The sequence below is a fragment of the Sus scrofa genome, chromosome 6, assembly GCF_054392235.1.
Source record: "Sus scrofa isolate SSC_HxYL_T2T_F1_AM1 chromosome 6, Sscrofa_HxYL_maternal_Yorkshire_Landrace_v2.0, whole genome shotgun sequence".
Classification (NCBI taxonomy): domain Eukaryota; kingdom Metazoa; phylum Chordata; class Mammalia; order Artiodactyla; family Suidae; genus Sus; species Sus scrofa.
Genome location: NC_139388.1, coordinates 31,000,533 through 31,024,012, shown reverse-complemented (window position 1 = coordinate 31,024,012; position 23,480 = coordinate 31,000,533). Strand labels below are relative to the sequence as shown.

General features: G+C 54.5%; 1 protein-coding gene across 5 annotated transcripts in view; it reads left to right on the top strand.

Moving 5' to 3' along the window:
* GNAO1 (G protein subunit alpha o1) overlaps window positions 1–23,480 on the top strand; it is a 175,834-nt gene that overhangs the window by 136,319 nt on the left and 16,035 nt on the right. For all 5 annotated transcript variants that reach the window (XM_021097095.2, XM_084960232.1, XM_084960234.1 and 2 more), the window contains 3 exons: window positions 12,689–12,849; window positions 18,835–18,963; window positions 20,711–20,840. In XM_021097095.2, coding sequence (XP_020952754.1) covers window positions 12,689–12,849; window positions 18,835–18,963; window positions 20,711–20,840 — 420 coding nt within the window. The remainder of the gene's footprint in view (window positions 1–12,688; window positions 12,850–18,834; window positions 18,964–20,710; window positions 20,841–23,480) is intronic.

Here is a 23,480-nt window from a genome sequence, read left to right as displayed (position 1 = left end):
CTCCTCCACAGCCGGCTCACTGTCTTCCACATGGACCACGGTGTTTCCCTGCATGGAAGCTATGGGCTGACTGCCACCCCGGATCTGCCGGTCTCCTCACCTGCCCCTGGCCCTGAACCCCCTGCCAGGGTGGTTTTAGGAGACACACACAGCAGCATCACCTACGATAGAGCCAGAAGCTGCACATCCTGAGGAGGGCAGAGGCAGTGGGGTGCTGAGGATGTCCCTGGCCCCCAACTCAGGGGGTGTTCAAATCTGCCCTTCAAGGCTCCATCCCTCTCCCCCAGGGTGTTATACATTTTGTGCTGGACTCAGTCTGTGAGAGCTCCTGGACCGTCTGTGCAAGCTGGGAACTGTTCTTAATTTAATGTCTGTGGACCCTGTGGGCCTCCTAAGGCCCTGCTGATAGCTAGAGGGGCATCTGCTCTTCTCCAGGACTGCTTCCCGGCAAGGCTCTTGGCTTCCCCTTTAATTCCCTCCTTAGGGAAGAGCAGTCTCTGGATTGTGCTAGCCTTGTGGGCACTGCTGACCCACGACAGCCCATCTCCCAGACACATCCCTCTTGCATCCCCCGCCCACACACCAGTTTCTCCTTGAAGTGCGGCCCTTACTCAGTCCACAGCGTGGTTCACGTATCTGACACCCCCACTGGACAGCAGGCTCGAGGGGCAGTTTCCAGGTCGTCCTGGCTGCCCTGTCCCCGGTGCCCAGCCCTGGGCTCAGCCAGCCTACGGTGAGCAAATGTTCACTGTACACACTGGCTCCTCCTACTTCACTTGGGCCAGGGCCAGGAGTGGGAAACCACACCAATTGCAGGGCCTGACACATGGTTTCTGAGTGGAAACTTTTAGGTGTTGAATGCTAGAACTAGAGAGCACTGGAACCCAGGCCACAGTCACCCTCACAACTCCTGGTTTCTGAAGATGTATTTATTGTAAGCCAGCAGGAAAAGCTGCTTCTAAACAATTGGAAGATGCAGGGGTTTTGAGGCTGAAAGGGTGTGATCCTTCAGAAGGTGAGGTTCTTTAAAAAAAAAAAAAAAAAAAAAAATCCCAAGCCTTCTCCACCTTCTCAGGAGGCAGCCTGGGCCCAGAACAGAGAAAGTTCTCAGAAAGGCTTAGAGCAGTAATTCCCAGAGGAATCCTCTGAACCCAGCTGGAAGGTCTTAACAGAATCTTCCTTTTGCAAGGCCACAGGCTCCTGGCAAAGATGGGACCATGGGACAGAGGGAGGGAATGTCAGTGGGGACAGTCTCCCCTGATGTGTTCAGGGCTGAAGAGTCACAGGCAATCTCTCCTCATGCCTAAATATTCCTCTTTCTGCCAAACATGAAAGCCCCTAAGGCCAAGACCCCACTCAGTAGTGGCTGTACCATGGCTCAGTGAGTAAATAGGTAATGAATGGGTGGGTGGCTACAGAGATCAGAGAGGAATGAAAGGGTTGGTGCACAAAAAGCAGAACGAAGGGATAAACAGGCGATGTGGAAGGATAGAAGGGAGGTGAAGGGATGGGCAGGGGTGTGGGAGCAAGTTAATGGCTGAACAGGGGTGGCTGATGGTAATGATGCAATGGGTGGGTGAGCACAAGATGTCAGGTAGGGAGGTATCCTAGACAGGTGGGCTGGGACTTGTGGATGGCTGGCTGACTGGAGAAGAGACGGGCACATGGGAAAGGAAGCAGGCTTGGAAACAGCACCAGATCCCTGGTTTTGCTGTAGGATCGATCTTTCTAGGGAGCCAAGGTTTCCTTCATTAAGGCAAGTGGTAGACCTAGGAGGTCCCCCAGCATCACCCCCCACGCAGACCCTGTGCTGTAGACACAGGCCTTGCTCAGACTCCTAAGTCCAAGTGAAGAATGAGCCCTAACATGCCCCTACCCCAAATGCTAAGTGCCTGTAGTGCCCCCACATTTTCCTATTTAAAAAAAAAAAAAAAAACTACAAAAAAAAACTTCACAAATGTTTAAGATATATCCAGGGTTGATGGGGGATGGAGGTGGGGGTGCACCCACTGAGAGTGCCAGTTAGGGAGCCATCTGCCAGCCCAGGGCCAGGGAAGCAGGACTGAGGAAGTACACCCCTCTTTCCCCCTCTGCCCCCCAGACAGGGAGGAAGGGAGGGGCGTGCTTCTGTGTTCGTGTGTGTGTGTGTGTGTGTGTGTGTGTGAGAGAGAGAGAGAGAGAGAGAGAGATGAGAATGAGAGAGAGAGAAAGAGATGAGAATGTGACCACTGCATTTCCTCGGATGCACAGGCCTGGGGAGCATGGGTCTGCAGGTACGAAGTGCCCTGAATGTGCCCCCTGCCATTATCCATCTGCTGAAATCTGAAATCACAGAACCCAGGCTGGGCCTCAGGCTGCAGGGGTCTCTCTGCCCCTTTCTCCTGAGGAACAGAGCTGGCAGCCCATGAAAGGCAGCTGTGCCCAATGGGCCTGGCTCTGCCCTGCCTGGTCTCTTCTGCTCAGCGTGACCAGCTCACCCTCCCTCTCCTGTTGGCCTGTGCACTCCTGCCCCCTGGTGGGATCCAGGGCTACTGCAGTGCACAGAGCTGGGCAGGGCAGTAGATTTCCCTGCAGCTAGAGGACTAGAGAAGGAGGGAGAGAGAGAGGGAGAGTGTGTACGTACATGCACGCACTCACACTTCAAGATTAGAGAAGGAGGAGAACTCTGAAAGATCCAAAGCAGCTCCTCAAACGGAAGGGGTTATTATTATAATTACTATGATTATTGTTATCAAGATTATCATGCTTGCCTGAGAAATCTTGTACAGAGCAGGCTTATTTTATGTCAGCTTGTTGTTTGTGTCTCAGGGACCTCATCTTTACTTATAATAACTAGCATTTGCATTTGCAGGGCTCTTTATGTTGTAAAGCTGTGTCACATCGATTTAGCCTCTTTCATCTGCACAAACAACCCCATGAGGTGGGAACTGATAAGAGAGCAGAGGCTTAGAGAGGTTAAGTTGTCTGTCCAAGGTCACATGGCTAAAACGCTGCAGGATTTGAACCTGGGTCACCTGACTGAAGATTCCTATTTGCTTCCCCACTGTATCCTGGGCATCTCATCTCTTGAGAGGGAAGAGGCTCTTGCTCACACTTTAGCTCCAAGTCCCTTCGCTCAGAAGAGAAGGGCAGAGTTTTGTAGACCCAAGTGCCCTTGGCCGTCCCAGTTTCAGATGATAAGTTCACCTGGGCTCTTGCGAGTCCCTGCAGTGTCTGGCATGTGAGCAGGAATGTGCAGTGTTCCCTGCCAGTGGTTCAACCCGGCCAGCGCCAGCTTCCCTTGGTCCCCACTCACCCCACCATCACCTGGGGTGTGGCACAGCACAGGCAGGTACCAGCCATATTACTGAGAAGAGTGAGCAGGAGACTCTGGGCAGGAGAAACCGATTCAGGGGACAGTCTGTGGCCTGGGAAGTGGGAGCTGGGGCAGGCAGGCGGGCAGGGCTATGACTGGGCCAGGGGAACCCACACCCCTCCACAGAGCATGGGTTTCGGCTTCCAGGAGCAGCGGCTGACTAGAAATAACTTTCTGGAAGTAGAGCCTCTCACCCCTGGGTGCCAACAGACAGGGCCCCACCCCCTAACTGTCCCCTGGGTCATGCTGCTTCACCACTCTGGATACCCTGCTCCCCAACATTGGTCCAAGGGCAGCCCACTTCTGGGGAGTACCCTGCACTGAGCTCCCCACCGCTATGCTGGAGGTACTCCCGTCTCCCTATGCCCCTTCCTCTCCATGCCCACCCCGCTTCTCCAGATGCTCCTGGATATGGTTTCCATATGGAGTTCTCCAGAGTCATGGGGTTTTCCAAAAGTGTTTTCCCCTCTACCTAGAGCAGCTTCAGGATGTTCATATGTCAAAATTAAGATCATCATTTAACCAGAAAGCTGACACTTTGGCTATGCTGAAAAGAAATGTTAGTGCTGATTTAAAATCATTGAGATAGTGAAGTTCCCGTCATGGCGCCATGGTTAACAAATCCGACTAGGATCCATGAGGTTGCGGGTTCGGTCCCTGCCCTTGCTCAGTGGGTTAAGGATCCGGCATTGCCGTGAGCTGTGGTGTAGGTTGCAGACGCGGCTCGGATCCTGCCTTGCTGTGGCTCTGGTGTAGGCCGGTGGCTGCAGCTCCGATTCGACCCCTAGCCTGGGAACCTCCATATGCCGCAGGAGCGGCCCAAGAAATAGCAAAAAAAATTAAAAAATAAAAAAATAAATAAATAAAATCATTGAGATAGTGAAAAGAATCTCGCCGATGTACCTGAGTGTCACAGCCTCTCTGGAAGCTCCTGGTCCAAAACTGTAAGAATGGGAGTTCCCACTGTGGTGCAGTGGGTTAAGAATCCAACCACAGTGGCTCCAGTAGCTATGGAGATGTGAGTTCAATACTAGCCCAGCCCATTGGGTTAAAAGATCTGGGGTTGCTGCATACATAGTCCCCAGCTGTGACTCAGATTCAGTCCTTGGCCCGGACACTTCCATATGTTGTGGGTGCGGCCACCCCCCCACCCCCCAAAAAAAACCCGTAAGAATGGCATCTTGGCCTGCAGTTCACATTGAGAAATGCAAGGTCAGGAGTTCCTGTCATGGCACAGCAGAAACGAATCCAACTAGGAACCATGAGGTTGTGGGTTCAATCCCTGGCCTTGCTTAGTGGGTTAAGGATCTCGTGTTGCTGTGAGCTGTGGTGTAGGTTGCAGACAAAGCTTGGATCCTGTGTTGCTGTAGCTCTGGTGTAGGCCGGTGGCTACAGCTCCAATTAGGCCCCTAGCCTGGGAATCTCTATATGCCCTGGGTGCGACCCTAAAAAGACAAAAGACAAAAAAAAAAGAAATGCAGGGTCGCAGCCATGCCCTTAAATGTCTCACCCCTTCCCATGACTCCACCCCCAGCATCCTGAAGCCTAGTGGGTTGGCCTTCTTACCTCTTGCTTGTTCCCAGGCAGCTGGGGAGGTGGGGCAGCAGCTCAGCCCACCCCTGAAGCCATCCCTGTGCTACTGCTCTCAGCTCACAGACAGCCCTGAGAAGAAAATGATGACACTGTCACCCCATTTCTCAGGGGAGACTGCTGAGCCTCAGAGAGATTAAGGTCCTGCTCAAGTGGGGAGCCCAGTTCTGGGTGATGGCTGAGCCCCCAGAAGGCTGCCTGGAGCCCAAGGCAGGAGAGACCAGAGAAGGTCTGGGTGGCACAGGGACTGGATGTTATAGCATGGGAAGCCCCAGCAGGTGCAAAATGGTGGCTGGCGAGGGGTGGGTATACTGGGCGCTTTATACCTGCCAGTCCTATGCCCCCCAGGCGTGTGCATCTGAGGGAACACAGCAGTCACGTCCTCTGTCACACTTGGGCGCACCCCTCCCTTCCCCCCTGCCCCTGGGCCTCACAGCACTGGGGCAGAGGGGGAAGGAGGGGTGCACTCCCTCAGCCCTCAGGTGGTCCGGCTTCCCAGACCCTTGGCTGGCAGGTGGCTCCCTAGCTGTGACTCTCAGTGGAAATGATGCTCCTCAGCGGCGTTTTAGATATTGTGAGATGCCTGTGGCAGTGGTAGTCATTGGGATTCTACAGGCTCTTAGTGTCTGGGGCCCAGGCAGGCCAGTGTGTGACAGTGGCACACAATGGCAAATGTTCTGCACCTACTCAATTGTGCAAGGCTCTGCCAGGCACAATGTCAGTGAACAGCCTACCTCAGCTCCTTGCAAGACTATCTTCTGGAGTGCCAGTGTCCACAACACATCTGGTACCCCTGCACAGGGAACGTGGTGCAGCACTTGGGCATGTGCATGTGCCAGGGCATGGTCCAGACAGGAAGAGTGGAGGATGCCAGAGGAACTGTAACTGCAGCCATGGAAGGGGTCTGCCTGGAGGAGGTTAGCCTGATGTCGACCTCCACACACCAGGAGGTGTAATAGTTAGGACTCTGAGGTGCACATTTTTTAAAAACCCAAATGAACAAAAACATGTCCTCAACTGGGTTAAGGAAAAGAGGATTGATTGATTCAGGTAACTGGAAGTGAGTGACTGCAGGCATGGCTGGATCCAGGTGTTGCCATGTTATCAGGACTCGGGGTACCTCCCTCTCTCAGTTCTGCTTTCCTTAGTGATGGCTCCACATTCAGGTGGGCCCTTCCTTTGAGAGTCTGTTTTTCCTAATAGTTTTTCACGTGTCCTAGGGCTGCTTGGGTTAGTCTAATTTGACAAATTTGGATTCTTTGTCCACTTCAAACTGTTCACTAAGGGCAGTGGGATGTATTGGCCAGGCCCAGACTGTGTGTCCATCACTGGAAGCATGGGACAGTCAGCCTCACCTGAATTGCTCAGAATGAGTCAGGCAAGAGTGCTTTCCTTCAGAGGAGTAAGGTTCTGGTGCTGGAAAAGGAGGGAATGGAAGCCACATAGGTGGAGGGGATGGGCCTTTTGCTGCCACCTTGGAGCAGGTTATTACTGTTCCTGCAGCGCTGCCTGGGCTGGAGCACAGTGTGTGTTTTCTACAGAAGCTTGCCCCAGCATCCTCCACTGAGTGTAACAGAGACCTGGCAGGTCTGCCCTGAGTACGTGCATCTGCTTTGTTGTACCCTGTGTTGCCAGGACAGCTGGGCGTACTCTCACCAGCAAGAGGTGGCAGTGCCATGGGGGCTGTTGCAGAGGGAAAGAGGCTTAAAAATGCCAGCTGACACTGGCCCAGGAGGGGACTTTGACAGGAAGGTCAGGACCAGTGTGAGCCCCATCCCCCTGGCCCCCAAGGCAGGAAGACAAAGGGACAAGGGCCTCCTCTGGCTCTACTAATTGCTTGTTAAAATTGATCCCCACAGGGCTGGTGCAGCCTGGCACCCACCACAGTCCTCCATAGTATATTGGCAAGGTCCCTCCTTCCTGCTACTCCTGACCCTGGCTACCTTGCTTCTTACCTGTTTCCCATCACATTCCCTGGGGGCTGGGCTGGACACTAGTGTCTGAGATGCAAGTCCAGGGCTGTTGGGTGGAACAGAATAGAGGTTAACTTTGGGTCCAGACTCCTATAAACTAGCTATGTGACCTTGAGCAAGGTTGCTTACCTCTGAGCCTCAGTTGCTCCATCTGTGAAGCAGGATGGCTTCCTGCAGAGGTGCTGTCATGGTTAAACTAGACACAAATGTTGTTGAAATGGACAAGATGAGAAGAGTTGGGAGATAGCATGGAGTGAGAAATTGAAGCCATGCCTGAAATGCCGAGAACCCAGACATCATACAAGTATGGCTAAGTGCCAACTCTGTACAAGGCATTGTGTGAGATCGGGGTGCCAGATGCCCTGCCCTGAGGAACAGGCATGTGCAGCACCAGCTGTGATGTGGGGGCTTCAAGGAGGTTGACACTCGAGACGGGAAATTGCTGAGGAAGGAGAGTCTGGGCAGATGGAGCACATTGAGGTGAGGTAACCCTGGCTCACTTGGGGGAACAGAAGGAAAGGCTGTGTGCCCATGAAAGGGGAGAGAAAGGTGGGAGGAGGTTAGGACAGAGGTAAGCAGGGGCTCTGGAGGCCAAGGTCGGGAGTTTGGAGTTTAGGCCTAAAGGGAAACTATTGAAAGAGTGTAAGCAGGGGAGTTATTGTATCCTTTAGGTTTAGTTTTGACTGAGTATCAAAGGCCTAGAAAACAGTATTTAAATGAGATGAAAGTTTAATTTGAAAGAGAGAAAGGAAGGAAGGGCAGAAGGAAGAAAAGTCCAGAAGATATGGAGTGGCCACATAGTTGGCAAGGACCTGACTGCTTTTAACTCCCTGGTCCACGCTCCCTAGGGGGGTAGACCTTGTCTTCGTGATCCAAGTTGGCTGCTAGAGCTCCAGCTATTACAGGCTTCGGGAAGGAGGAAGTGAGAGGAAAGGGTGCATCCTCCCTTTAAAAAGACTTTTCCAAGGACCTCACTGCACTTTGGCTTACCCTTCAACTGGTGGGACTGGTCATATCTTTGCCACAAGCAAAATTAGGAAATGCAGTCTTGGGAGTTCCAGTCATGGCTCAGTGGTTAACGAATCTGACTAGGAACCACGAGGTTGCGGATTCAATCCCTGGCCTCGCTTAGTGGGTGAAGGATCCGGCATTGCCTTGAGCTGTGGTGTAGGTTGCAGACTCGGCTCGGATCCCGCGTTGCTGTGGCTGTGGCTGGCGGCTACAGCTCCAATTAGACCCCTAGTCCGGGAACTGCGATATGCTGCAGGTGTGGCCCTCAAAAGACAAAAAGACAAAAAAAACAAAAAAAAAAAAAAAAAGGGAAATGCAGTCTTTAGGTTGGATATCATCAGTGTGCCCAGTTTAAAAACTGGGGCTCCTTTTTCTACAGTCTCCTGGAGGCTGCTGTGTGTAAAACTAACTGAAGAGAAGCAAGAGGGAGGCAAGGAACCTTTGAGAAGGGGCTAGGTAGGGGCAGCCAGGGAAAGACGGTGTGGCTCAGGCTCAGGGACATGTGAGAGGACATGGGGAGAAGTGGACCGACTGAAAACAGACTTGAGAGGAAAAGCCACAGGGCATTGGACATTGGGAGGGATGTGGCAAAAATCCAGGATGACTTCTAGCCTCTGAGTCTGAGGAGTTGGGCCGTGGCAGTGCCTTGCACCCAGCTGGGGAAGACTGAAGAGAAACCACGGGGGCGGGCACAACACAGGGCCTCACACCCCCCACCAGCCACCGCCACACCTGGGTGATGAGGTGGTGCTGGGAACACAGCTCCAGGCCCCTGGGCTGTCCACTGGAGAATTCCCAGGACATCGTGTAGGCCAGCCTTCCCCAAACTGTGCACTGCCTCCCACTGGGGGAGGAGTCCCAAGATTCCAGGTACCTACACAGAGGGGCACAAAGTGGCTTTATGGAGGTGGGGGAGGAGGGTGGTGTGTAAACTATGCACTCAAGGACTCTAGATGTTCAGATTGGAGGGTGTCTCTTCCCCAGCAGGAAGTCTCGCCCTGACTGCCTCCTCACAGACCTGGCAGAAACCTTGAAGGGGGGTGCCAAGGAGGAAGTGTGGGGGACTTTGGCCGGGTTTATCATGCTCCTTCCACAGATAGGAAGGTGTGTGGAGATTTCCTGAGGTCACACAGGCACTTGGAGCTGCATCAGCAAGTAGACCCTGACTCACAGGCTGTTTTTAGCCCCAAGTGGGGGCACCCCCCTTGCTCACCCATCCCTGCCTCCCTGAGTCAGCACCTGCCTAGGGCACCCAACACCCAGGCCCCATGGCCAGCTTTCCAGGAAGCTGCCCCCAGGGGAGGCTCCGGTGCTGAGGAAGCTCACCTCCAAGATGAGGCAGGACCCAGGCTGCCCTAGTGGGCGTCTCCTACTGTCGCTAAGGGTGACTTGGCAGTCCGAGGGCTGGGGTCTCTGAGACTCTGTCCTCAGGGAGCTGGATCTGGGCTAGCATCATGGCCACTTGTGGTTTCCTTCCTAGGCCAGACAGTGGAGAAGGGACTCAGCTGCCAGGACTTTCCCATCGACCTTCTGCCATAGACAGTCTCTGACATGCAAATGGCTACTTAGCTGGACATCTCAGTTCTGAAAAAGTGTGCACAGAAGGCTTTGGCCTCACATACCTTTGTACAGAATCTTTTGCAGCCACAAGTCTTCCAGGTGTTGACCTTGCTTCCTTTGTGTCTCTCCCACCCCAGAGGATACCCGCAGATTTGCAGTACTTTCTACTTACTTCCTGAGCCATGTGCCACAGGCTGGGGAGTCTGTCTCTCTGGCTCAGCTGGAGGGCAGGGGGTTTGAAAGGGCTTAAGAGTGGAGTAACCATTTAGCAATAATGTGCACTGATTCTGGAGGGCATGGGAGGTCGGGGAGATGGGGGGCTTGATGCATCCCACTCCCAGCCCCCTCCAGAGCCTTAGTCTCAGCATGGGCTCCAGCCTAAACAGAAGCTAGAGGGAAGGTTGCTGGGGGGTCCCACAAGTGCTGGCACAAACTGCCCAGCCCAGGTGGACCCCTTGCAGCCTATTCTGACCCACACTCACCCAGCTCCTTGGATCTCCTCCCCCTGTGCTGTCTCATCAGGGGGCCGGGCCACGCACAGGGTGAGGGGCCTGAACACCTTGGCACTTCCCCACTTCTTCCTGACAGCTTTATCCTTAGGAGCTTCTCTGTGGGCGGGGCACATCCTCTTACACTCACCCCCACTGAAAAATCCCCAGGAAAGACCACAGCTGGCCTCATATGGGTCACGTGCCTGTCCACCAGCCCCCTCACCGCCTTCCTTTCCTTGGCTTCTGCATCTGCCTCCCCAGGCCCCTGACCTGGGCTGGCAGCTGGCCAGGGCTCGGCGGGACTATCCCCCTGCCCACTCCTGGCTCTGTGCTCCCAGCTACAGCTCTTGCCCTGTTGCTGGGATTGCTACCATGCCCGGCAGCTGGAGCTTGCACTCGGCACAGTTCCCTGGGCAGGCCGTGGCCGTGAGGCAGGGGTGTTCTTCAGGCCCACTGGGATGTTGCAGACCAAAGAGATCAGGTGCTTTGGGGTCCGGAGAGGGTCAAGGCCCTGTCGCCCAGAGAAACGTGTGAAGACTCGGCAGACAGGCACCTGGCTATCCTGGTTTGGGTTCCTGTAGAAGCTGACCCTGAGACAAGGGTGGGATGAGACAGGAATTTATTTGGGAGGGTTTGGCCTCGGGCAGCTGGGGCTTAGCCCCTGAGGATCCTCTGAGAGACTGCGGACACGTCTCAGAGCTGTCCTGTGAGGGCAGGGAAGCCGGGGTCTTTGCCCACCAACTCCTGTCTGTCCTGGGCACTAACCCCCAAACCAGGAAGCCAGCAGCAGCACGCTCCTTCTGCAGAGGCAGGAAGCTAGTGCCTCAGCAGGAGGCAGCCTGGAAGGTTGGTCCCAGGTTCGGATGGGGGTCCCTCGTAGCACCTGCTTCCACTTGCCCAGGCTGTGATGGTCTCCGAGGGAGAGCAGACCTCTCTGGTGAATGAGTGTCCCCCTGGTGCAGACCCCTCCATCAGGCATTGTTTGCTGTCAGAGGTGCTGTAGTCAGGGACCCAGGCTGGCCTTGGAGTCAGAGCCTCCTGATCTTGAGTCCCAGCTCTACCTCCTACCACCTATGAGCTTAGTCGAGTACCTTCCTCTCTCCAGCCCCCAGTTGCCCAAGCTGTAAAATGGGGATAATTAGTGACACAGAGAGCACTACACTAGTTAGCTACACCAGTGCCATCTAACCAGCCTCCCCTGACTAGCCACTTCACAGCAATGATTTCTTTTCATGGGGCTGAGGTCAGCTGGGGTCAGGGACCAGGGTGGGCTCAGCTCTGCTCCATGCGTCCCTTATCCTTTTCCCAGAATGAATGGGAGCCCCTGGGCATGTTCACACCAATGGTAGAGGCCCAAGAGGGTGAGGAGACATGCCAGGTCTCTTGAGGACTGGGTGCCAGCACATGGCCACTCCCACATCTTCCTGAGGATTGAGTGACTGCCCTCACAGTCCAGGAAAGGGGATGGATTCTGCCTCTAGGGGAAAAGACTGCAGGCACACAGGGCAAAGGGCACAGACCCGGGCCCATGAGTGCAGTCTCCCACTGCTCCTCATGGGGTGGTTGTGACGTTTGGAGGAAATAGTGTGCACACAGGAACGTCCTTTGTATGCTGCAAAGTGCTACACGTGTGCAAGGTGCTGGTGATGGTCCAATGACTTCTCCAGGGGCCTCCGAGTCTCCCTGGTCTTGGTGGCACATGTATTCAATTGTAGTCCTTGGGGAGGAGGGGTGGCCCCATCTGGGCTCCAGGATGAGGGGAAGGAGGAAGGTACTGTTAGTTACAGGGTACTTTCTATGCAGTTCAGGTGGGGTCGGCCTACGGGTGTGTGCCTTAAGCAAATTACACCCCCTCAGACAAGGAGGAAGCAGAGGAGGCATGGAAAGGGCGAACTCCCAGCTCATTAATCACCCCTTTTACCCTTTCCATTTACCCAGGGAAAGGTGGGCCACAGGTTGAGGGTAAATAAGTATCTAAAAATTAATAATGTTAAGCTTTAACCTTGGGCCTAAGCTCTGGAGAATTAATATTGATGTGAGGCGTTTTCATGATGTACACTAACTGGAGATCCAACTGCTTCACTCCCAGACTGCTGAGGTACAGCTTCCCTGGGGAGCCCCTCAGCTAACTGGAATTCTCAAACAACTGAAACACCCTTCTCCCTGATGTTGCCCAGTTCTAGGGACTTTGCTCCACCTGAGTAGGTAGTATAGAAAATTACAGGAGTTCCTGTTGTGTCTTAGCGGAAAAACCCACTAGTATCCATGAGGACGTGGGTTCAATCCCTAGCCTCGCTCTGTGGGTTCCTGTGTTTCCCTGAGCTGTGGTGTAGGTCGCAGACCAGGCTTGGATCCCAAGTTCCTATAGGTGTGGTGTAGGCCGGCAGCTGTAGCTCCAACTCAGCCCCTAGCCTGGAACTTCCATATGCCATGGGTGAGCGCTCCCCACCCCAAAAAAATTGCAGTGTTAGCCAAGAACATTGATTCTTCCCCAAAAAAGCATTATGCAAAACCCTAGTTTTCCAAATAGTTGAAAGCAGAGCTGCTTGGGTGGGGCTGGAGGGTGGAGGACAGAGAGCCACACCCATCCCCCACTCTACCCCCTGAAACCCTTGACCCCAGGGCCTTGTGACCCTTCTCGTGACTAAGCCTAGGGCTGAGCATTGTCCCCATCAAGCCTCAAAGCCACCATCCATGTTTCCTCCCAGGCTGATGCCAAGATGGTGTGTGACGTGGTGAGTCGGATGGAAGACACGGAGCCCTTCTCTGCAGAGCTGCTCTCCGCCATGATGCGCCTCTGGGGCGACTCAGGGATCCAGGAGTGCTTCAACAGGTCCCGGGAGTACCAGCTCAATGACTCGGCCAAATAGTGAGTATCCAGGCAGGCGGGAAGCTGCGAGGGGCGGGATGCAGGCTTGGAAGCAGGTGGGGCCAGCGTGGCCAGAAGCGGCCTGGGCTGAGGTGAACCACTGTGAGCTGTGTTCTGTCTCGGTGTCAGGAAGGAGGAGGAGAAAGACAGCCTACAGCAGGGCTCCCAGAGGGCCGGGGCCCCACCTGCTTGCTCTGGAGAGGGCCTGGCCCTCCCTCCAGAAGGAAGGTTTTCAGGGCAGCACCTTTTTTTTTCCTGGAGTACTTTAGACTCCATAAGTACAAATCAAGAACCACATAGACCAAAAATAACTTACATGTCTTCTTCCTGAAAGTATAATAAACTTTCTGTTGCCTTATCTTTAAAAATAAGGAAAATGTCATCCATCTGGTAAGTATAATCATCATACTTTACTTTTTTAACTCTCACTTGATGAATTTTATTACATTTATAGGTATACAACAATCATCACAACCAAATTTTACAGCATTTCCATCCCAAACCCTCAGTGCGTCCCCCCACCCCCAAACGGTCTCCTCCGGAGACCATGAGTTTTTCAATGCTTGTGAGTCAGCATCTGTTCTGCAAAGAAATTCAGTCTGTCCTTTTTTCAGATTCCACATGTAAGTGATAGCATTTGATGCTGGTGTCTCATCGTCTGACTGACTTCACTTAGCATGATAATTTCTGGGTCCATCCGTATTGCTGCAAATGCCGTTTTTTCGTTCCTTTTAATGGCTGAGTAATATTCCATTGTGTATATGTACCACATCTTTATCCACTCCTCTGTCAATGGACATTTAGGTTGTTTCCATGTCTTGACTATTGCATATTAGTGCTGCAGTTAACATTGGGGTGCATACATCTTTTCAAGTCATGGGTTTTCTCTGGATAGATGCCCAGGAGTGGGATTGATGAGTCAAATGGTAGTTCTATTTTTAGTTTTCTGAGGAATATCCATACTGTTTTCCACAGTGGTTATACCAATTTACATTCTCACCAACAGTGTAATAGGATTCCTTTTTCTCCACACCCTCTCCAGCACTTATTGTTTGTAGACTTTTGGTGATGGCCATTCTGGCAGGTGTAAGGTGGTACCTCATAGTGGTTTTGATTTGCATTTCTAATAATTAGTGATGTTGAACAGCTTTTCATATGTTTTTTGGCCATCTGTATGTCTTCTTTGGAGAATTGTCTGTTTAGATCTTCTGCCCATTTTTTGAGTGTGTATGGGTGTTTTTTTGGTATTGAGCTGTAGGAGGTGTTTATAAATTTTGGAGCTTAATCCCTTATCGGTTGATTCATTTGCACAAACATATCCTTTAATATTGTGTTCTAACTAAATAAAGGGAAGGAGAGGATGGGAGAAGGCAGGGCAGGGAAGAAGAGGGAGTGAAGCAGCAGAAAGAGGTTCTGTATAAGCTGGAGAGGGCTGGAGGGGGAGGAGAGGGAGAGGCAGAGGGAGTGACAGCGGGGCCACAGGACTCCCCACTGAAGCGTTGTTACTCCAGGGTCTGGAAGTTGACCTGCCCTTGTCAGAGGCTCCAGGCTCTGGGGGTGGTCTGCCGTGGTCGAGGCCATGTCCTCTGTCTTAGATGTGCACCTTGGCTTTCAGAAAATGCATCCCGTTTATAGTCTCCTGCTCAGGTTTCCAGCAGGAGCCTCTGGCTGAAACCCAGTGTCTTAGTATTCACATGCTCCAACACTCGGCTCAGCCTTCTCAGCGGGGCTTCTCAGCCAGGGCCACTTTGCCCCCAGGGGACATTGGCAGTGTTTGGAGATGTGTTTTGATCATCCTGACTAGGTGGTGCTGCTGGCATCTAGTAAGCAGAGGCCCGGGATGCTGCTAAATAACTTCCTACAAATACATTGTAGAGTCCTCCATAGCAAAGAAGTATCTGACCCAAAATGTCAGTACTGCTTGAGAGTAAGAAACGCTCGTCTGGAGGTTCTGCTGTGGCTCTGAGGGTTAAGAACCTGACGTGGTGTCCATGAGAATGTGGGTTTGATCCCTGGCCTTACTCAGTGAGTTAAAGATCAGGTGTTAGTACAAGCTGTGGCATAGGTCACAGATGGGCTTGGATCTACCAATGCTATGGCTGTGGTGTAGGCCGGCAGCTGCAGCTTTGATTCCTAGACTGAGAACTTCCATATGCTGCAGGTGCAGCCCTAAAATGACCAAAAAAAAAAAAAAAAAAAAAGGGAAGGGAGGGGAAGAGAGAGAGAGAAGAGAAAAAAGGAAACACTGATCTGCACAGGCTCATGTAGCAGAGGCTGGGGCCAAGAAGGCATTCACCAGTGGACGCTGGGGCATTGCTACTGTGACGACAGCTAACAGGCTTGTCTTCCCATTTCTGCACACCTGGATTGTCCGCAGGGCAGGTGCAGAGATCCTGGGAGTCCCACATGATAGGGACCCAGCCCCAGCCCCTGCTGAGCCCCCAGGACACCTTGGTAGGCAGGAGTGTGAGCCCAAAGGTTCAAGTCCACACCTCCCTCTGGACACTCAAATCACAGACCTCAACCCAGGTCTCCCCCCTATCCCCAGGCCTGGGGAGAGTTCTCCCTGCCCCTGCTCAGCCTGAGCCCAGGCCCTTCCCATGCCCCCACTATTGTCATTGCATCAAATTGCGCCCCCCCCACTTAAATTTTACCACTTAACTAATTATAGTATGAATCCACTGCAAAAAAAAAAAAAAATTTAAACAGTACAGAAAGGTTAAAAATTAATAGTGAACTCCCCCTGTTCTCCTCCCCCTGTTAACTGTCTCCATTTAGCCATCTCACTGGTGTCCAGAAAACCCTGGTCCTCCAGCTCTAAAGAGTAGTTAATGACCTCCAGCTGTGAAAGCTGAGCATTCAGCCCTCCCTTCTTTCCTTCCTTCCTTCCTGCTCTCTTACTTCCACCCCCAGTTTTTGGCTAGTTACCGGGTTATTTTTAGGTCTTCTAGTGGTTACCTTTATCACTTTAAATGAACAACTCGAGTGCATATTTTTTAATCACCCCCCTCCTTTCTCTGGGACAGGCTGCTCAGCAAGGGCAGGACCCACAGGCAGTCAGGATCAGAAGGACCTTAAACACTTTCTGGTCCAGGGTTGCCCTGCTATTGTTGTTTTAGCCATTAAATCTCATCTTCTGCGAGAAGCTGGGGCCCAAAATGTGAAGCAGTTGAAGGAACAGAAGGGAGAGGGAGGCCTTATAGGGCTGTCTTCTGGCACAGCTTCAGGGGGGGTCACTCACAGGGCCCCAGTCACCACAGTGCTGCCTGGGGTGGCAGGTGGTGGGAGGCTCCCTGGCTCCCTGTCCAGTCTTCTCACCTCACATTGAGGCTGTAGGGCTCAGAGCCAGGAGACACTGTGCTGCCCCTCCCGGCCAGCTCTCCTTGTGTCATGCGCCCGGAGCCTGTGACCACAGCTGCCTCTCACCTCTCCCCTCTGAGTGATAGTTCTGAGAAATCCAGAAACCTGAGCACATCCCAGCGGGGGCTGTGAAAGGTAGTTCTGTGATTCAGTAGGATTTTTTCCCAGACCCTGGACCCCACTAAAGGTCAGTGCTGGCTGGCCAGGCATCCTGCCCTCCCCTTGTCTCTTGAGCCCACCCACTGGCTCAGGCCTCTGCTCCCGCACCCACCGAGGCTGCTCATAGCTGGGACACGCAGGCCACAGGCTCTGGCCACTGTGCTCCTGGGCCTCAGCCTTGCTTGCAGCCACTCTTTCTCAGACTGTCACCACTCCCTGCCCATCCCCTGTCCGGAATCGTTGAATCCCTTCCTGTCCATGCAGAGGGCCCTGTGGTCTCCAGCCTTGTCTCCTTAAATTCCTTGTATTCCCAAAGAACCTCAAATTAATATCGCTAAGCCCAGCCTTCCTTCCTGTTCTGCCTACTTAGTGTCCATTTGGACATCTCCATGACGTCCTAAATTAATCCATGCCAACCGAAATCCTGGCTCCTGCCTTCTCCCCACCACATACTCCGCCTCCACCCCAGCAAGTGCAGCTCTAACTGGCTCTTCCTCCTGAGTCCCCTTCTCATTCCCTGCGCAGCTGCCACCATGGCGCAACTGCCATCACCTCTCACCAGATGGTTGGATGATTGCACCGACCACATTGCATCTGCTCTTCTTATAGCCGCAGAGCCATCATCCCAATGCTCTTCTGGTCCGAGCCTTCCAGAATGAAAGCCCAGGTCCCTAGAGTGATCTCACGGGGCTGTGTGCCGTGCCCCTCACCTCCATCTCCCCCTCCAGTCTCAGCGCTCCCTGCTCCTGCTCCAGGTGCTGCCTACCTCAGCCCCCAACCCTTACCAATAGCCTGATTCTTGTGACATATTATACAACTTATTTATCCATTAATTATCTCATGTACACATACACAGGTTGAGGAATACAGGCTCTGAGGAAGTGGGGCCTGCGCCCCCTAGCACCCAGAACACAGAGTAGGTGCACAGTCCACTTTGCTCACCCTCCCCCCCACAGTTGTCTCCCCACGTGAGATTCAGGCAGCAGAGATGGAGCTCCATGTTGTCTATTTAAAGGAGGGTTCCCCACCTGGGATGGGGGCCAAGACTGGAGGCTCCCAGCCCCCGGATCCAGCTGGAGAGAATAGGAGGAAGCCCTGAAACCAGCATAGCCTCTAAGCAGAGGCATTGGGAGTGGAGAATGGGCATGCACAGAGGTTTTAGGGGGTTCCTCTGGCTGAGGTCACAGCCTGCAAGGAGGCTCTTCAGAGGCCAGAGCTTCCAGGTCTGCTCTGCAGCCTCAGCCTCCCTCCTTCCACAGGGAAAAGGAGTCCTAGAGACTGGTTTAAGGGCACAGTCTTGAGTCCCAGCAGTGTCCCCGTCCTAGCCAGCTAGATTCAAGCTTACCTTCTCTGAGCCTAGGAACCCACCATCGGTTTTATTCCCTTAGGGAAAGTTCTCACAAGGATCTGAAGCAGACATAGATTATTGGTTTACCAGTAGACACCCTCCTTGGTGAAGATGTCTGCCCTTCCCAGCCCACAACCCCCCTACCCCCACCCGATGGTCCACAAGCCCTGAGCCAGCTTCCCAACAGGTCCCAGGGCAGTACCAGTAAAGCACAGCCCCTCTGCGTGCAGCCCAGGGCCCCACATTGTGCCATGCCTCAAACCCTCCGGGCTGCTCCCTGTGGTCTGTGTGTGGCTCTCCCTGCACAGAGGTGTCTGGCCCGGCTGGCCCTGTGGGTCACCAAGTCTTTGTGCTGGCCTGAGCCAGCTCCTTTCTGGTTTCCTGGATCCCAACATGGTTTGGGCTTTAAATCTAACCCATACAGACCCCTATAGCTATTCCTGATCCCTGGCCTGGGCAGGTGAAGTGCAGAGGCCTGGTCTGTCTCTAGAACAAGTGGTGGCTGCCAAAGCTGGGGGGTCCCAGAAGCCCCACCCCTTCTTGGCTGTGTGACCTCTCAGCCTCCTTTCCAGGAACAGCAAATGGAAAGATGCCACAGCCCCCTTGATCAACATTAAGGAGCATGGCCAAGGCCGGCAGAGGCTCAGAGGGACTGTTGAGAGGTGGAATCCCAGCCCCCAGCTCCCAGCTAGGCGAGGCACTCACCTTCATTAGAAAACCTAAGTTTTCTAATCTATGAAATAGTACATTTAACTCAGGAAATTAAAGATGAAATGTGGTCACACGTGAAAAGACTAGAACTGAACTGCTGGCCATTATTTCTTTAAGAGGAAGAAGTGACAAACAGTATTATACACACTTTAGTCTCACTGAAGAGTTTGACCCTGTCTGTGTGTGTCTGCAGTCGTGCTCATAGCCCTTGGTCTGAGTCAGAGGCTCTGAGAATGTGAGGCCGGGCCATCAGCTCCTCTTCCTCAGCCGCTGCCCAGCACCCGGCCCTGGCTGGTGGTGCCATCATTCCACAGCGGGCCCCTGAGGTGCCCTGGCTGGGACTGGCTCTGAGGGGGAGGGCCATGCACAGCTCCGGGTCCATGGTCCCTATGTGTTGCCATCCCCAGCTACCTGGACAGCCTGGATCGGATCGGGGCCGCCGACTACCAGCCCACCGAGCAGGACATCCTCCGAACCAGGGTCAAAACCACCGGCATCGTAGAAACCCACTTCACATTCAAGAACCTCCACTTCAGGTGAGGCCCAGGGAGGCTCCCGAGCCCTGGGTGATGCCAGCCTCTCAGCCTCGGCTCGTCTGGAGCACCCAGGTGTTACCCTGCCTCAGGGAGCTTTCAGGTCGGGATGGGCAGTTAGACATGACAAGGGACTCGTCTGTGTGCCTCTTTTCCACCAAGTTCAGGGGCTGGGACAAGCAAGGAGGCTTCCTGGAAGACGGGTCCTGGAGCAGAGCTCTGAAGAACAGGGAGGCTTTAAGTGGACAGAGAAAGGGATCCCTTTCCCTGGGTGACTTCTGAGGAGGAGAAGGGTGGGTCACCCAGGTGGCCCCTTGAAGCCCACCTTGTGAGGGAGCGAGGAATAAGGGTGGGCGAACCCAGGCAACATGTGTGAGACCCCGAGGACCCATGTTGTCTCAGAGCTGGAAAGGGCTCAGAGATCTGCTGACCAACCGTCCCCAGGGACATGTGGGGATGCCGAGGCCTGGGATAAGCAAGGCCATCCCCAGGCACAGAACACAGCTCAGGCCCGGGGGTCTGAGCCCCTCAGAACAGGCCCTGCTGGAGGGCTGCAGCTACCTAGGAAGACCTGTATAAGGCCATTTCCTGGCCCCCTGCTCTGCCTGGAAGGGCCGATTCCAGGACCCCTTGCCATCCTGTAGCCCAGCTCCTGCCCGTGCCCCCGCAGAACGGGGGACTGAAGTTCTGTTTCCACGCCCCTGGGCCCAGCAGGCAGCCTCGCCGGGCACAGGAACCTCTGGGCGCCCCCTAAACCTGGGGATCCCAGTGAGGGGCCGAGTGAAGTGCCTCTTGTGTCCCTCCCCAGTCTCTCCCACTCACCCACGGGGCATGGGCAGGGGGGGGGGTAGCCAGGCTCTACACTGCCCAACCCACAGAGTGAGTTACCGTAAGCCCTTGGGAGGGACCACAGATGCGTCAGCCAGTGCCCCGTATCTTGGATGGGGAAGTAGGAACCAGGGAAGGCAGTGATGAGACGAATACCCGATCTGTTTCCTGCTCTGAGCACACTCTGGGCTGTGCCCATGGTTGCTCTCCTCTGTCGGGCAGGCCCACATCCCTGTGCAAAGGGGGTCAGGGCCCAGCCCACCCCTCAGCTGTGCGCCTAGGAAACTGTGGACCTTCACTCAGGGCCTTAGTATGAGCTTAACCAAAGCCTGCCCACAGTGCTCCCCTACAGCCTTCATGCCACCTGGAGGGGGGTGTCTGAGAGGGGGAGAGGGAGGGATGGCACAGAGCAGAGGCTCTGTCTGCAGACAGACCTGAGTGTCACCCTAGTTCTACCACAGCAACTTCTGCTGGGACCCTGAGCACTTAACCAACCCTTGGTGCCTCACTGTCCCTACACATAGTAGCAGGTGACAGTCCCTACCTGCCTCCCTCCCAGGCTGGTATGGAGTTTTTCCAGACCACAAATATGAAGAGACATACTCAGAAAGCTCGGGACAGTATATGTGTCTTACCCTGAGAGGGGGACCTTGCAGAGGTGCTTCTTAGGAGCCAGCCAAGCTCACCCCTCAGTTAAAGTCTCAAGATGCAAGAGCAGGTCTTTGAGTGACTGTGTGGGGCACAGCCCAGTATCCTGGGGATGGCAGTGGTCAATCCATCAGCACCTCCCTGGAATGAGGCTCCTTGGGAGGCTCGCAGGTGTTCAGTCCCCCTTCTCCTCCCGCCTCTTAGCTTGACCAGCATCCCCATACCTGCCAGGCCCCATCGCCCACCACTTCCAGCTTCCCTGTCTCCCCTGCAGGCTGTTCGACGTCGGGGGTCAACGATCTGAACGCAAGAAGTGGATCCACTGCTTCGAGGACGTCACGGCCATCATCTTCTGCGTCGCGCTCAGCGGCTATGACCAGGTGCTCCATGAAGACGAGACCACGGTGAGTGGCCTAACTGGCCTCAGTGGCCCACGGAGGCTCTGGGGTGGGCGTCTCTGGTGACCAAGGGTTGCAACATTAGGCGGATGGTACCTGTTCCCTTTTCTGACTTCATTACCAGGCAAATGCCTAGTGATGCCTTGTAATACAGCAAAGGCAGCCACGGGCAGCCCTGCTCAGAGGCTGTGCGGACTGATCACAAACATCTCTGCAGACTCTAGGACTCCGGGCAGTAAGTGCCTCTTCAGTAAACACAGCAGAGTCACAGAGGCCGTCAGGCCAGAACCAAATTAAGCAAATTCTAAAAGAAATCAGGGTGCAGTCAAGAAGATGTAAGACAGAAATAGCTACTCCTAGCCCCGAAGGTCTTCCCTGAGCAGTGGACAGGCTGCTGCCAGGAGCTTAGCTGTGGACGGGGCTGGTAGCGGGAAGGGCAGAGGGATGTGGCACATGGGTGACAGCCAGGGCATGAGCCCCTCATCTGGGGCACACCAGCCCAGGTTCCCGCCTTCCGTCAATGCGTCTTTGCTTGGGGCTTCAGAAAACTGTCAGTCTGGCTTCAGAGGGGGCCCTCACCTGGATAGAGTGCTGCCTCACTCTGGGCCTGGGCCTGGTTTGCTGCTAAATTCAGGCCAGCCCTCTCTGTCTCAGTTACTGTTATCTGTCTGAGGGGTGTAACAATGGTACCTGCCTGGTGGGGTGTTGGCGATGGAGTGAGAATCTGTGAGAAGTACTTGGAACCGTTTCTGGCACAGCAGCACTGAGCTGGTGGTTGTGTTGTTACTGGGGATCATCCTGAGCTGGGGGGCCCACTGAGCAGCCCACATCCAGGCTGTAGCCTCAGAGCAGTGGGCCTTCCTCAGAGCAGCGGGCCTTCCACAGAGCCTGCAGGAGAAGCCAGGTGTTTGCGTGGTGCACCCGAGGGTTCTCTGGAGACAAGCACCTGCCGGGATGGAGCTCCTGGGCTGTGGGGGCATGCCCTTGGCAATGGTTAGCTCCTTCTGTCTGAAGCATGCACAGACCCCTGGCCTCAAGCCTTCTAGAACTGGAACTCAGGGCTTGGTCATGGGCCAGTCACCTCAGGCCTTAAACAAGGCCTGTCTTCTCGTTGGATGTGTCTCCGCGTCAGTTTTGCCTGCTGGTCCCATGGGGCTGTGCAAAGATCTGCTGGGCTTTGGGGTGTGGTGCTGTGGGGAGGATGAGCCGCCGTCCTGAGAGACTTATGCAGACATGAGGCTGTGGGCAGATTGGGACCAGGGCCACTGGCTGGGTGTGTGACCCGGACTCGCACCACATGCTGGCTTGTCCCCCTTGCCCTTCTCCTTCGGTCCCAGGTACACTCCCACGTTGGGCATCGACAAAGCCCCCAAGCTTTGTTCCAGGGTGAGTCTCTGGGGCCCCAGCTGTGCAATTCTTTCTGGTAACGCCATCATTCTCAGTGGCCTGAGCAGGCTCCGGCATCTAAGATCCAGACCCAGACCCACTGACCACCCTAAAGCCCAAGCCTGCTGCCCCTACAAGGCACCTGCACTTGTCCGTTGTTGACTCTGTGACTACTGTTCGTGGTCTGAGCTCCACTTGGCTCATCTTTCTCCCTGTAACACCTGGAAGTGGGCAGCTGGTGCAGTGAGCGTGAAGCTGATCCAGCCATGGGTTTCGAAGAAAGCAAAACACTGGAGGGTCGAGGGCCCCAGGCCTCTCCTTGAGGACCCACCCAGCTCAATCCCAAGTCCCAGGCCCATCAGCCTTGGGGAGGGGCTTGCACTCGCCTCTGAAACATAAGGCAAAGCAAAGGGATATTTGGTCAGGTCTGGCAGCCACGGAGCCCCAAGCTCCATGGCCATCGGGACTCCAGTGAACACAGGCAGGTGCCAGGCCTTGCACCCAGATGGCCTTCCTGATCTGCCCATTGCCAGGCCACTGCAAACTCCTCACCAGCCCTCATTCCTGAGCAGGACCCGTCTTGGGGCACCTTCTTCCTCATCTTTCTGCCTCTACTGTCTGTCTCTCACCCTTCCCCTCACCTCCCTCCGTCGTCCTCACTTCCCTGCCCTTCACAAGGGCTGAAGCAAAGGACCTTGGGGAAACAAAGGCATGTGGGGCTACAGCCGGGAACGGGCTCTTTCTGCCCAAGAAGGAGCAGCGGGCCCTCCAGGGCACAGGAGTTGGCTTCGCAACTGAAAGAGCCCACAAAGGCACCTCATGGCCACAGCGACAACAAGAATGGCGCCGTTACTGTGTTACTGTAGAGCTGAGCAAAAGTCTTTGTGCCCAGGACCAGCGTTGGGCGACCAGGGGGCTAGGCGGCTATGGCCCTAGGTCCAGCATTGCCCCTGTCACCATGTGAGTGTGACGGCCACCCCACTGGCTCCTTCGTAAAATGGAGATGGTGGTGGAGAAGTTTCTGGCGGCTGTGAGGACCTCTAGGCTTGGAGGTGTAAGAGGGCCTGCCCTCAGGACTTCGCACTCAGTCGATGGCAGCTGTGGGGTGGCCGTGTCCAGGCGCGTGGCTAAGGGACAAGCTGTGGGACACGGACGCTCTGCCCCCAGGAGGCAAGAGCTCCTTCCTCTCTGGTCAGCCCTGCACCCTCCCTGGCCTGGGGTGAGGACTGGGGCTGCCTGAGAAAAAGGTGTCCCGAGGCG